At 35.9% G+C, this 14,488-nt stretch overlaps 1 protein-coding gene across 1 annotated transcript in view; it reads right to left on the bottom strand.

Moving 5' to 3' along the window:
* Ndst4 (N-deacetylase and N-sulfotransferase 4) overlaps window positions 1-14,488 on the bottom strand; it is a 241,619-nt gene that overhangs the window by 16,179 nt on the left and 210,952 nt on the right. The window contains exon 7 of the mRNA XM_027935447.3: window positions 3,273-3,369. Coding sequence (XP_027791248.2) covers window positions 3,273-3,369 — 97 coding nt within the window. The remainder of the gene's footprint in view (window positions 1-3,272; window positions 3,370-14,488) is intronic.

The following is a 14,488-nucleotide window of genomic DNA, read 5'->3' as shown; positions in this document are numbered from 1 at the left end:
CGTGGTGCACACCTGTAATCACAGCAGCTCAGGAGGCTGAGGCAGGAGGATCACGAGTTCAAAGCCTGCCTCAGGAAAAGCAAGGCTCTAAGCAACTCAATGAGACTCTGTGTCTAAATAAAATACAAAATAATTCTGGGGATGTGGCTCAATGGTTGAGTGCCCCTGAGTTGAATCCCCAGTACCCAAAACCAAATCAAAACAAAACAAAAATTATTCTGTTCATCTAAAAAAAACAAAACACCCAAAATAGAGAATTTAAGACCACCCAAAGAAGTATCTTAAACGCAGTGTAAGATTAAAAGTCATGAGGGATGAGAGGAGTCTTGAAGAACTGATCTGATTTGTTCCTGAAAATAACAGGAGTTCAAAAGGATACAATGTGAGAGGAGGAGCAAAAGTGTTTCAGAGAAAAAGTGAATTAGACATAGTCAAAAGCTGAAAGTGTTCACAGAATGCAGAACTGTCTTTTTAAGTTGAGAATTACCTTCAAATCTTTAACTCATTATGAGAATGAAGAAGGAAAGAGAAAGAAAGAGATTTCAGAACTACAGGACAGCTAAGAAAAAAATTTAATATTGCTAAGGTTTTGAATGTGGTTGAACCTAGGGTTTAGATACAGGATGATTTCCAAATTATTGCTAAACTGTCAATAATATATTTTGTTTTATTTTTATATTTAGTACTGACAATTGAACCCAGGGGTGTTCAGTAACTGTTACATCTCCAGTCATTTTTATTTTTCCTTTTGAGACTGGGTCTCACTGAATTGCCCAGGCTAGAATTGAACTTGCAATCCCTTTGTCTTAGCTGCCTGAGTCACTGGGATTACGGGCATGCACAACTGTGCCCGGAATTAATAGATATTTTATAATGTCCCTCAGTGATATGAAGAAGTGTTTAATCACTGGGATGCTTGTGGAATTGAATCCAGATCTCCCCTGGGATACAGAGAGTCAAAGCCTTTGTTTTCTGAACCCTATAGATTCATTCCATCAGGAGTTAGAGAACATCAGGAGTCCTCTGACAGAAAGGAGAGGGAAAGTTCTCTCAACAAGGGACAAGAGACACGTGGTTTCATAGTCACAGAATCAGCTCTAAAATCTGGGCTTACAACCTCAAAATGTATACATTTTTATTATCACCTGTGGTTTCATTATCCTTGTCACTCATTCTTATCTAATTTCTTTGATATATCTTGTGAAAGAAGAAGAAAAAGCTTTAGAGTTTGTATACTCTAAGAGAAACTCTACTTATATATAATCAACTCCTCTTTAGTTTTAATAAACCAGAGTAAGACAGCCAAATCATGAGAAATTAATATTGACAATGGGAAAGCTGATCTTCTGGAAGATTTATGGGCAACAAATTATGGTCTTGGAGTTATTGCACTAAAGTTGACCCTATTAGAAATTCTCTTTTTCATGGCAATACTAAAATTTGACTCTGAATGATGAAGTATTCATTGCTGTCTGAAGGAATAGAGAAGGGCCACAATTTGAGCTTTGTGTATCTTAAGTCCATGGCTACTGTCATCTCTGATTATTTGTCTTCTCTTTGCCCTCATTCCTTGACCTACTTCTAACCAATGAAAATCCCTCATAAGATTTGGCAATGGCAAGGTGGGATGTCACATCTGTCCTTCCATTCTCCCACAACAACAGAGAAAATAAGACTTTGAGGACCTCTTTGGTATCTTACATTATTGTAAGGGATGTATGTACCATGTTTAAATTGTTATAAGGCAAGTGCATTTGAGGCCAGATTGTTAGGCTTTATCTGTGACTCCCCTCTAGGGAATTTACAGTCTCTGACAGCAGAGGAAGCTGTGCAAATGAAAATAATACAGAACAAAATATGATTTTAGCCTTCTCTGATTGGGTTTTTAGGAATTATTACAACCATTTTAATATTGGAATAATATTTTCATAGTACATAAAATATTATCATCCAAGTTCTTTGTTTGAACATCTTACTTGTTTGTCTTGGTTAAGCCAAAACCAGCAAAAATCTTTATCACTGCCATACTGGTAGGTCAAATATAAAATCTAAAGGCATAACTTACTGTCTTTATAAATACAAAGAGCATGGAGGAAAAACATATTTATCATTACTAACCTGTAATTTTCTAGGAGAACTAAGAAGCAATAATATTCAATGACAGATGACAGAGGACATGCCTTTAAATTAAATTTTTAACATGATTTTACAATATAGGAAGGTTTTATTTCTTTAGTAGTCATTCCAGAGTTAGCACTTATGTAAGGGGTTTGGTAGAAAATTAATGCACATTTTAAACAACAACAACAACACAAAATGATCTATCTGAAAATACATTCTGCTTTTTTCCCCCTCCCTGCACATGTGTTAACTTACTGTGGTAATGCAATTTATATTCCTAGAGGAAGGAAAGATTTCAACAACCAATATCTAATAGTCTGGAAATTTTGCCCACAACCTTTAAAATGATCTACTTGCTTGTATTACAAATATCTTCATCGGGGTCAGGCTTATTTACTACTGTGCCTGTTTGTTTTGGATTATGGTTTGTGCATTCACTGATGAAAATGCTTTCAGTCAAAGTAGTGAATTCAAAATACAGCAACTCAATAAAAACTTTAATTAATCAGGACATGAGCAAAGTGTATAAACCTGTCACATACTGAAGAAAGTATAAAATATTCTAATTGAAAGTGTCATCTTATTGGTGAAATACTTGCACTCTATTTTACCATGTTCTATTACAGTTGTCCTTTAATGCATGAGAAAATACCAAGGAAAAAATGGCTGGTAAAACTCAGGTTTATCAGAAAATAAAGCATATTAGTGCTAATTGATTATTTTTATAAATCACACATGTAAGATATTTGAAAGCAACCATGGCAGTGGCTCTGGACAAAAATCAATTCAAAGCTCATGTGCAGCATAAAATAGCTTAAGTCTGTTCAAATCACTTTTTCATACCTTAATTCAGGAATTAATTAGCAAAGATATAAAGAGTAAAAATTAAAAGTCAGGTGACACATAAATTCAAAATCTTCAAAAATTGGGCGTGTACCTTGAAACAGCTTTAAAATCTAATGGCAACATTAAGGTCTTCATGAGGTTCCTGGCATATAGGGACTTCATGGGGAAGAAAAGCAATTCAATAATGAATTTGCATGGATGTCAAAAAATTTCACAAAGCAAAACCTGGTCCCATGATGCCATACAAAAATAGTTTGCATAATAATAATAATAATAAAGCAAGTAGCACAATTGACTGTGCTTACCTGTTTTTTGAGGCCCAATCACAAGGAATTTTGGTAAGTGGTCACAAGTTTTCTCCCTAGACCAGATGTCCTTATGTCGTTTATCATCACATGGATTCTGCAAAAAGGAAGAATAGTAAATCCTACTGAGTGTTGCAGGACTGTCTCTATTCCCTAACAATCCTTCAAAAGGTGAGATCAAATTCTTGTCTGATCCCCTAGAGCCAGGCATTAGATCCTACTCTGGTTCTCTGATTTCCAAATCCTTTTCTTACAAAGGGATTGGCGTATTCTGTCACCTCAAGCCTGCAGCTCAGCATCAGATAGTTCTAATGTCATCACCTGATGTTCGGCTGGGTACTAAGTCCTGAGATACTACTCTATTCAGGGGGTTTTGTTTTACAGCTGCCTATTAGAAACCTTAACTAGACTTTTGTCATAGTTTCACAGCTCATTTTCAATTCTAATGGAAACATCTAAATATTAGAGGCCAAATATAAATATTTTCAGTTGTTTCCCATTCAAAGGGATTTTCTTTGACAAAAATTTCTTGATAGTTCCAGTCAAATGAATTGTTTTTAATTACAATTCCTTTGACCATTTTGCTAATATCAAACTTCTCAGCATTCTATTCCAACACAGAATATGTTTATCCAATTAAAAACTGAAGATCTATCTAGAAATGCTTATTACAATTCAAGTTCCAAAGTTCAATTAAAGTATACAAAAATTAATCTCTATTCCATTTAAACTCTCAATAATTACTTTGCTAAATCTCCATCTACACTACTTGGAAATTTTGTTTTAAAAAGAAGAAAGTAAAAATCATTAAAGGAAGATATTACTTAAATATATATTTAAGTATTTTTTTTCCTTAAATAATTACTATCAATTTGTTTTTAGATGCCGTCTCACTATGTTGTCAAGACTAGCCTCAAACTCCTGGGCTCAAGTGATTCTCCTGCCTCAGCCCATTAAGTAAACAGGACTATCAGCATGTACCACCATGCCCAGCTCAAATTTTATTTTAACAATTTTTTTAAAAATGCTTGAGAAGAATTATTTTCCTCAATTAAAATTTTAGCATTTTTTTTTCAAAACTAGGGCTTTAAAATCAATTCTTCTTAGTATCATTATATAGCCTGAAAGGAACTGAAATATATTGACACTTGGCAAAACCTAACATTGGCCCATTATATTGATGACATGGTGTTAACTGGACAACTGGCAAGCATTCTGGCTGCCTACAGTTCAGAGGATGGAAAACAATCATATAAAATTTTTGAAGTCTACTACCTTTGAAGTTCCTAGAGGTGTGGGCATCTGGAACTCACTTGGACATCTTGTCCATAACAAAGGGTGAGTTATTGTACTGTGTGATTTTTAAAAAATATATTTTTAGTTGTAGATGGTCATATTTATTTGTTTGTTTGTTTAATGTGTTTCAGAGATTTGAACCCAGTGCCTAACACATGCTAGGCAAGTGCTCTACCACTGAGATACAACTCCAGCTTTACTTTATGATTCTTATTGCTAAGAAGGAAGCACAGTGATTGATAGACTTCGTTGGGCTTTGCAGGCCAAAGTATTGCTCGGAAACAATTATCGCTTGATATGAAACATTTTGAATGGGGCCCAGAGTAAGGAACGGGTTTGCAGGGTAAAGCTGAGGTAAAAACCACCATTACATTTGGCCCATATATCCTGGCAGACTTTGATACACTATGGCATCTGTGTCAAGTGGAGTTTCTGGAAAGCCATTGAATAAAAACCCAATGTACACACCTAAGGTTCTGTAATAAGGTACACCCTCTAAAGAAAATAATCCAAACAACAGTTTCTGATTTTATGTTGGACTCCAGAAGACAATGTTTATCTTTGGTCATTCATGTGATCATGTTGTCATATCTATTGATCATTAACTGGTACTGACAAATCCACCAAATAAGTTCAGGTGTGTCCAGTAACAATTTGTTGTACAATGAGAGTGGTACATCTGGGATTGGCCTCATGCTGAGAGCTTATAAATAAGTGTCTCCTGTCCCTATGTCACTGGACACTGTTCCACTGATACCTTTCCATCTGCTTATTTATGTAGTTTCATGATAGGTTTTCTTCTAGGTAACAAAGAGGGAAAAATCCAAGCGTGGATCATGAAAGGGTTGACTCATGTATTGGTAGAAGCCTGTGAACTCCTGATACATTGTAGCCCTCTTTAGGGAAGGGAGTCCTGAAAACATTGGCTAATGCCTCCAATTGGCAGAATTTTGGACAATGTACTTGTCATCTATTTTTTTGTATGTGGATAAAGTAGTAAGCAGCCAAAGGTAAGGATGTGACAGACTATTCAGCAGTGATGAACAGCATAGGACAAGTTGGCCATACAACTTGAAATAACAGCCTAGGAAGATTATGGTTTGTAACTGCTAAGGAAGAGGCATGTGAATATAGCTATGATCCAGAGTGAGCAAAGAGAATTTGCATTGTATTTTAATGTACAATCAGAGAGTATCCAATGTAGAAGAGATGCTAAACAACCAAATGGACAGTATGATCCAGCCAGTTCCAGGTATTACCAGATGTTACCAAACCTTTCTTCTCACTACCCCACTGCTGATGTGTAGGGCTCACGAATGCAGTAGCCATAGGAACAAAATGGAAGCATGCATGGGCCTTTTCTCCTCTAGTCTGTTCAATTTACTGTTGCTGCTGAATATCTGACCTGACAGTAACAGAAATCATTTGTAAATCCCAGAAATAGCATTTTCTTGTCACTTAGTGTGAAATTGATTATATTGGACACTTCCATCCTGAAAAGGGCAGTGATTCATCCAGATCAGTCCTGACATATATTGAAAATATTCATTTACCTTCTCTGCCCACATAGTCTTGGCCATCACAGAGTGACTCATTGACATGTTACCGCATATAATATATATTTTTTTAGATAAAAGGAGCCACTTTCTGGTAAAGGAAGTGTGGTGATGAACATATGACCATGAGAGTCACTGGTCCTTCAACTTATCCCACTATCTAGTGAAAAGACCTATTGCAAGATGAAATTGAGGCTCCTGCTTGAAGATATAGTGGACTCTTTAAATAGAAAGCTAGTACCTGGTGCCATGTCTCCAAAGTATAGTATAGTTAAGTTCAGGAATGAAGGAATGGATATAGGAGCAGACCTATTCACCATCACTCTCATTCTGTAGTTTCATTTCCATGACTTCATGTTCTGTGTGTCTTGGAGTTCTAGTTCCTGAGGAGGAAAACTCCCACCAGGGGGCTGGTAGGAGTATGACCAGACTGGAATGTGTAATTTCTGCCTGGTCACTTTGGACATCTTGTGCCAATAGTCTAGCAGACAGAAATGAATCATCCTCCTGGAGATGATTAAGCTGGATCATCATGAGGAAGCAGTGTAGCTACCACACAGTGGGAATAGGAGAATTGTGTTTAGCACTCAAATAATCCACTAGGATGCTCAATATGTCCGCACCTGGTTTGGTTGTAAATGGGAAAGTACAGCAACCGTTGTCTGACAAATGCTGGGTGACAACCAGAACAGAGTCACCACAGTGAGCTCCTTGCTTCACAACTTAAGTTATTATTATTGAAGCACACCTTTTCTTTGTCATATCTTGGGGCAATTTGTAAGAGGTGAGTTAGTGGAACAAACTACAGCTACAGGGACTGATTTGGTTCTGAGACTAGCCGAGTCCACAGGCACAGCTTCTAGCAACAGCATGAGCCAAGGGAGAGGGAAATCCAGAAGAGGGGACAAGGTGGGAGAAAATTTGCTTTCAGTTTGAGGACTCAATGCAGCAAGGCAGTTATACTTTCTCATAATAACTCTTTTCCTTTAAGTTTCTCCAGGGGTTATGTTCATAGAATCTTAGAAAAACTTGGGGGACTACCCATAATAAAAAACCAAGTGGATCTGAACAGGAACTAGGAGTATACTATGGTGGATGTTCTTTTCTACAGTAAAAATATCTTTTTTTGTGTGTGTGTGCAACTTTACCCTATCTGCCCCCTCCCAACCCCTCAACAGCTAATGGCCTTCAGTGGGGCAGATTGAGAATGATCCTGGGCTTGTGGATAAGAGCCTTATGACAGACCCTCCCCACTCTCAAGGGGTGGCTGATGCAAAGGTACAAGAGACAGACCTGCTGGTCTTGAGGTGAAGCAATTGTGTGACTAACTGTCCCTGAAGACCAAGTCAAGGTGATACTTTGCCAAGAACACATCTTCACCCAGGGTTTTCCCTTTATTTGTTCAATCACACAACTTCCTTATAGTTTTTTCCTGAAAACATTTCTTCAATAAATCATTTACAGCTGAATCCTTCTCTCAGCTTCTGCTTCTAAAGAACACTACTTACGGGCAGTGACCATTCACATTCTATGAAATTAAAAGATGCACTTGATACAAATGTGTTTTCTATCCTCAACTCCCACTGGAATAAGCATAAAGCACAGAATAAAAAGGCTAGCAATGTATACATACAGACAGCTGCATTATGTTAGAATTTACTTTGGAAAAGATTTTATATATCTTGGATTTTTAAAAATTTGTCATAAGAAAGGACAACAAAATTAGTTAATTAGAAATTAGTAAACTCAACATTTCTTTTTAAAATTTTGCATAACTCAGATTTTTATTTTAACTGTTATTTCTATTTTCTATTGAATACTGTATTTCAACAGAAATATTTTATACTCTATTAAATAATAAATTTAGGATTCAGTACTCATTTTTAAATCCTGCATAGTCCTGCTTTAGTTTAACTCTCTAACCATGTTTTCTACTGTTACAAGAAGACTAAACAATTCTCCTTTCTCCTTTCCTTTAGCTAATATTGGAACATCCATATTTTGCTTAGTATATAGGTTTCTAGCAAGGGACCACACTTCACAATCTCTATTGACTTTAGTTTTCTTTAAATGGATAATTGCAGTTCATTGGAAAGAAGTCAAAATAATGTAAAGTATTCTCTTAAGGTAAAGCCACTCTCCCTGGGTCTCCCCTGTCCCACTTACTGCCATCTGTGACATGGCTATAATTGCAGCCTGTGCCTTGAACTCAGGTGGAAGCCATATATTGAAGAACTTGTTGGCCTGGGGACTGTGGCACAGAGTTGTCTGTCTCCTAGATTGCCTGTCCACTTTGGGGGGCAGTTATGTGAGTGAGACACACATTTCCATGTTAGTTAGCCAAGGATTTTTTGAATGTCATAATTACAACGTCACTGTACTCCAGCTCAATATATTTCAAGGTACTTGTCTATGAGTAGGTAAAGAGCTTGTGCCAGAATGAGAATCAATGAATTTCTTGCTTCAATGACAATATCCTGTTACAAGATAAAAATAAAATGCAGCTGAAACAACCAGTGTGCTTAGTGACACAGCTGATTTACAGTCTGGCATGAGCTTCTTGTCCCATGGTGTATCAGCGACAATTTAAACCCGTTCATGGATGACACTTTGGTACTAATCTGAGTTAACAACTGCTGACACCAACCTGCTGCTTCAGCTATACTGTATTCACTCTCATAGAAAAATCCATGACTGCCTCTGAATCTTTGAAGAATTAATTTTTCTATACTATGCTCATATTTACCCCAATTCACAGTTAAATTTGATTGTTCTGGTTTAAGCTAATGTCCACCATAAGCTTCCCCTACTTAATTTATAGGGATAGCCTAGGCCAGTCATGAAGAGCAAGAGCTCAAAAGGAACACTGCCTATGCCTTAAGTCTTTTTCTAAATTCTCTGGATCTTGGTTTTCTTAACTATAAAAATGGTCAATAGTCTCTACTTCATATGGTTGTCAAAAGCCTTAAATAGGTTAATAAGTTTAGAATGATCAAATTATGCTGTATATAAGAGGATGTTTATTATTTGATTCCACATTGGCTCTTTCTTTCCATTTGTCCAGATTAGTAAAGCAACTGGAGCAAAAGGAAGAGGTTAATTGTACTGATAGACTGGTTTATTGCAAGTATCCATCTGAAGAACAGACTTCCTGGACCACTTTCAAAATCCCTGGGCACCTCTGTTGACTGACCCTCCACAGGAAAAGTTTCATTTCACAAGTCAGAGTAGACTTCAGGAATGTGTGAGTTGCTTTGTAGAGAAATACCTTGGAGTTTCTTCCACAGATTTCAGGATATAGACTACCCTGCCAGATGATCACGAGGCCCCTGTGTAACCCTAGTTCAACTTATGAATGATTTTCTTGGCTTTTGCAACTTATCCAGTCAATAGTTTCAGCACTTCTTATCATTTCAGGTCTCAATTCAATTATTGCCTATGTGCTAATAAAAACTATCAAATAAAGAAAAAAAAAAAACTCCATGCAGCTGGTCTTCCCTGATGATCATACTTCTTCCTACTTTTGTCTATGATGATTTCCCATCATGATTTCTTCATTTATAGTATTTATATTATTATTTTCTTCGTGTGTATATGTCTTTACATAGTATAGTTGTTATCCCTAGTAATTCTTTTTTAATTGGTTGTTCAAAACATTATAAAGCTCTTGACATATCATATTTTATACATTAGATTCAAGTGGGTTATGAACTCCCATTTTTACCCCAAATATAGATTGCAGAATCACATCGGTTACACATCCACATTTTTACATAATGCCATATTAGTAACTGTTGTATTCTGCTACCTTTCCTATCCTCTACTATCCCCCCTCCCCTCCCCTCCCATCTTCTCTCTCTACCCCATCTACTGTAATTCATTTCTCTCCTTGTTTTTTTTCCCCATTCCCCTCACAGCCTCTTATATGTAATTTTGTGTAACAATGAGGGTCTCCTTCCATTTCCATGCAATTTCCCTTTTCTCTCCCTTTCCCTCCCACCTCATGTCTCTGTTAAATGTTAATCTTTTCCTCCTGCTCTTCCTCCCTGCTCTGTTCTTAGTTGCTCTCATTATATCAAAGAAGACATTTGGCATTTGTTTTTTAGGGATTGGCTAGCTTCACTTAGCATAATCTGCTCTAGTGCCACCCATTTCCCTGCAAATTCCATGATTTTGTCATTTTTTGTCTCAACTAAAATGTTAAGTTCTCTGAAGACAAGGCCTCTGTCTTCTTCATTGCTATAATAATACACGCAGTGCCTATTAAATGTTTGTATACCAGAGGACTGACTGATTGACTTAGGAAAGACACAGTAAATATTTAGCAATAGGCACAGGCAAATTTTGACATATGTTTAAAAATTAACATAATATGAACTGTGTAGAAATTTTGCTTCTGAAACTCCCCCCCCCCACACACAAATTGAAAATCTCCAGCTCTGTCCTTCACTAGAAGCTAGTTCTTTCTAAGTGTTCATGCCATCACTTCAGTATCATATAACTGCTTTATTTGCAAAGAACTTCATTCCTCAATTGTGTTTGGCAAGATGAATGTATTTTCCACGACCTACAATTATTGAATTTCCCCACACGTAGCTCAGCAAAGGGCAAATATCAGAGTAGGTGTTCTATTCATTTGCTCAGAAGGTTTCTTTATGCTTAGCAAAGGTAGAAGAGTGAACCAATGGATTATTTGGTATCATTGTTGAAAGTCAAACTCTTATCTGTGAGATCTTTCCTGTTTCTCATATGTTCAATGAGGCCACTTATCTTCTTTATTGCAGTATCCATGTCTTTCTCATTCTAATTTCTTCTTGCAAAACTGGTGAAATAAATGTTCACAGACATAGGCAGATCTAATATAAAACTTAAAAAGAGTTTTCTTTTTCTCTTTACACACAGAACACGGATAGACATGTCTTTATTTGTAAACAATGATGCCAGTTATATCTAGTTGTACTTTCCCAGATGTTATATCTATAGGAGCAAACTATCAAATAAAATTATTGGGATGCTGTTACAATACTTGCTATTCCAAATGTTTTTATTGCTAATAATCAAATTTACATTACTTCTCTTCTTCCTGTAGGTATTTTACAGTCCCTGGCATTTGTATTCTTCAAATTCAGCAGATTGCCTTTCTTTATAACTGTGCTGTCTCTATATTGTGCTATTTGAAGATTTTCCAGATGCCTGTATTTCTGCTTTTACCCTTTTTGCCAGCATATTTCCCCTTTTGTCTGATAATCACAACTTTATTAGCAGAGTGTTTGCATTTCTTATTTTATATTCTGGAAATGTTTGTTCAGATTTTTTCCCTACTCTGACTTTCCTTATGTTGTCTGAATATTTGAATACCAGCAAATATAATATCCAACTTTTATTGATTACCTTCTATATTCTAGGCACTTGCTTGACATAGATTATTACTAATCCTCAAAGCAGTCTGGAAAGGCAGATATTATTATCCCTTCTTTACCGCTGAGGATGCTGAGATGCAAGGTGTTTTAGTCAGGTCTTGCTGAAGGTCACCTAGCAAGTTGGTTTCAGATATGGATTCCTAGGCTGGGATTGTCTGGGCAGTTAAATAAAGTGTGTGTGTGTGTGTGTGTGTGTGTGTGTGTGTGTGAGAGAGAGAGAGAGAGAGAGAGAGAGAGAGACTATTATGAAGGTCAAAGAATCTTCCCCGAAAAAAGCTTAAGGGTTCCCCTGTACCTTTATAATTTGTTCTTTTTCAATTGTTTTAATTTTAAAAGTCAAAAAGTTACAAAGCAATTACATTCATCCTTTTTCATTCTCTGGTCTGATCATTCCCTCTGAAAATGAAGCTTCAGTAATGTTAAACCATAATTTACCATTTTAAGTATCCAGCACTATAGATATAGTTAAACTTTTAAAAAAGAAATTCAGTTGTTATTGCTTTAGGCAGCACCTGGTTATAGTATCAGTCTAGTGAAAATGAATGTAACTCAGCTCTCACAGAGGGAAGGTGATACGGGCAGTTTTGTACAAAGAATATATGAGGCAAATTTACTTTTAAGAAGACATAAATAAGGTGGGCAGAAGACTCCCTGAAGCGATGGTCAAGGCTTTGAAAGGGCAATAAATTCTCATGAAATTATGTTACTTAGAAGGATAGAAGCACCCATATTTTTTCTCTCCAAAAGTAAAAATTGCAAATTTGTAATCAAACTAAAACCATGGATTTTTAAAAACAAACACCATACTACCTACTTTATTTTGAAGTCCATGTTTTTATAGATGCACGAAAATAACTTCTGTTTTCATTAGATCTCATCAAGCCTACATTTCCCTTTTACCTCTAAAAACCAAAATCAAAACCAAAAACAAAAACCCCAACCTGCTTTGCTCATCTCTTCTCTACATCCTTCATTGACAAGGATACTGAGGAATTCTCAGTTCAAGATTGATTATCCCCATCCATATCATGTGCCTGTTCCAGATAACTAGGACATACCTAGAGCTTAATAGTTGAAACTTTAGAAACACCCGGTGCTCACAGTGAAAGGATGATTTTGTTAATTACAAACATTTTAGAGGTTATTGGTTTCCTCCTCATTTCCCCTTGGCTTGCCTTTTGCTATTCTGACCTCACTGTCTGAAGAATGCTATAAAAGGCGATTTTAAAAATTACCTTTTATCCCTCCCTAAATGGTTGTGTTGTTTTAAAATCTATCCTGCTTATTAAGTTTTGCTTTGTCATTTCCACAAACACCCTTTTCCAAGTCTTTTTTTTTTTTTTTTTCAGGCTGATGACTTCCAACTTTTTGTCTTTCATTGTCATTTAAGCCTAATGCAACCCATGTGCACTACTGAGGCATTTTAAGCGGCAAGGGATGTTTATTCTCAACACTTTAATCAGCAAATGCATGTGGAAAATCTCTGAAACAAACCCCATCTTTTTACCAGGATTCCGATTCTCTTTGTCCTCCATGTGAAAGCCATTTAGCCCCTTGGTATCTTGGAAAAGCCTCCCCTTTGCTGAGTGCACTGGTTCATAATGGATGCTCTCTGTATAGAACTCCTGTGGCACATGAAAGTCTCATCATTTTTCAGACTTTTCTACCAAAGTACCCTGAATTATGGATAAGGATAAATGCCGGCCTCTGGGCTGGAGCTGGAGGGCCTTAGCTCTGTGTGTGTTTGGGTAGGTGACAACTTCAAGAGTATGGCTTTAAGCAGAGCATTTCTGTGGTGTATTCTAAACATCTTTGTTTTCCTCATCATATTATACCCATGTTTACTTAAATAAACCAATACTATTGGCCTTTTTCCAAGAAATATCCTCATAGTAAAATGTTTGCATGTTTGCTTTGTAGCTCTACCTGTAAACAGAGGACTCCACCCTCCAGCAAGTAGTACTTTATATTTTTGTTCATGTTTTTATTAATATCTTTATAGGGAACAGATCACCAAGTCAATATAAAAAAATGAATTTCCAAACTATTATGGATTAGATGGCTGAATAGTGTAATTAGTTCATCATATGACATTAAGTTATTAGAAGTTTCTGTAAAGCACACTATTCTATAAAGAACACTTTTTTTTTACTTGAATGAGGTGCTCAAATATATTTTTTCTCCATCCTTTTATAAACATATTTTTATGAAGATTTTAGTTCAGAAAGTATCAAAGTGTTATAATATTTTATATTTTATGGAGCTCTCTGCAAGTTGTTTTTCTATGACTGAAACTCAGTAATGGTTTGTGTGAAAAATTTGATACCTGACAAGAACATGTTTGCTATTGAATGACAAGAAATGGAAACTCTAAGATTTATGTCACTATTTGGGGATGTCACAATATCTGACCTTCTTGTATAATCTGAACAGTGACTTGCTTCATTGTAAATTAAAGAATTAAAATCACAAGGACTTATTTTCATATTTGAGGGACATTCCTCAATGATAATAATATTATTGAGTTAAGAAACATAATGTTATTGAGTTAGGAATAGAGATGTAGCATGGTATAATAGAAACTTAAAATTTTGATTAGAAAAAAATATTTTAGATGATAATGAAATCTGTTTCACACTATGTCATTTGTGAAGTGGTAAAAATTATACTGACCATTTCACTGGAAAAGCCAAAAGAGCAATGAATCAAAATGAAAAATATGCAATTGTAGTACTTTGGTTTTCCTAGCTGTGGGTTAACTATTCTCTAATAATTTTTCCTTATTATTTCTCTCCTACAAAAAAGTTCTATCACTTTTTATTTGACAGTCTTACTCTTCATAGCCATGAAGCTATTTAGGGACTACTTCTCTCATATGTAGATTGTTTTTATAACTTCTCCTCTCTTTTCTTTTCTTCTTTAGTTGTATACAATACCTTTATTT

The sequence above is a fragment of the Marmota flaviventris genome, chromosome 7 (assembly GCF_047511675.1).
Source record: "Marmota flaviventris isolate mMarFla1 chromosome 7, mMarFla1.hap1, whole genome shotgun sequence".
Classification (NCBI taxonomy): Eukaryota; Metazoa; Chordata; class Mammalia; order Rodentia; family Sciuridae; genus Marmota; species Marmota flaviventris.
The sequence above is the reverse complement of the archived record's forward strand: the minus strand, read 5'-3'. Positions and strand labels throughout refer to the sequence as shown.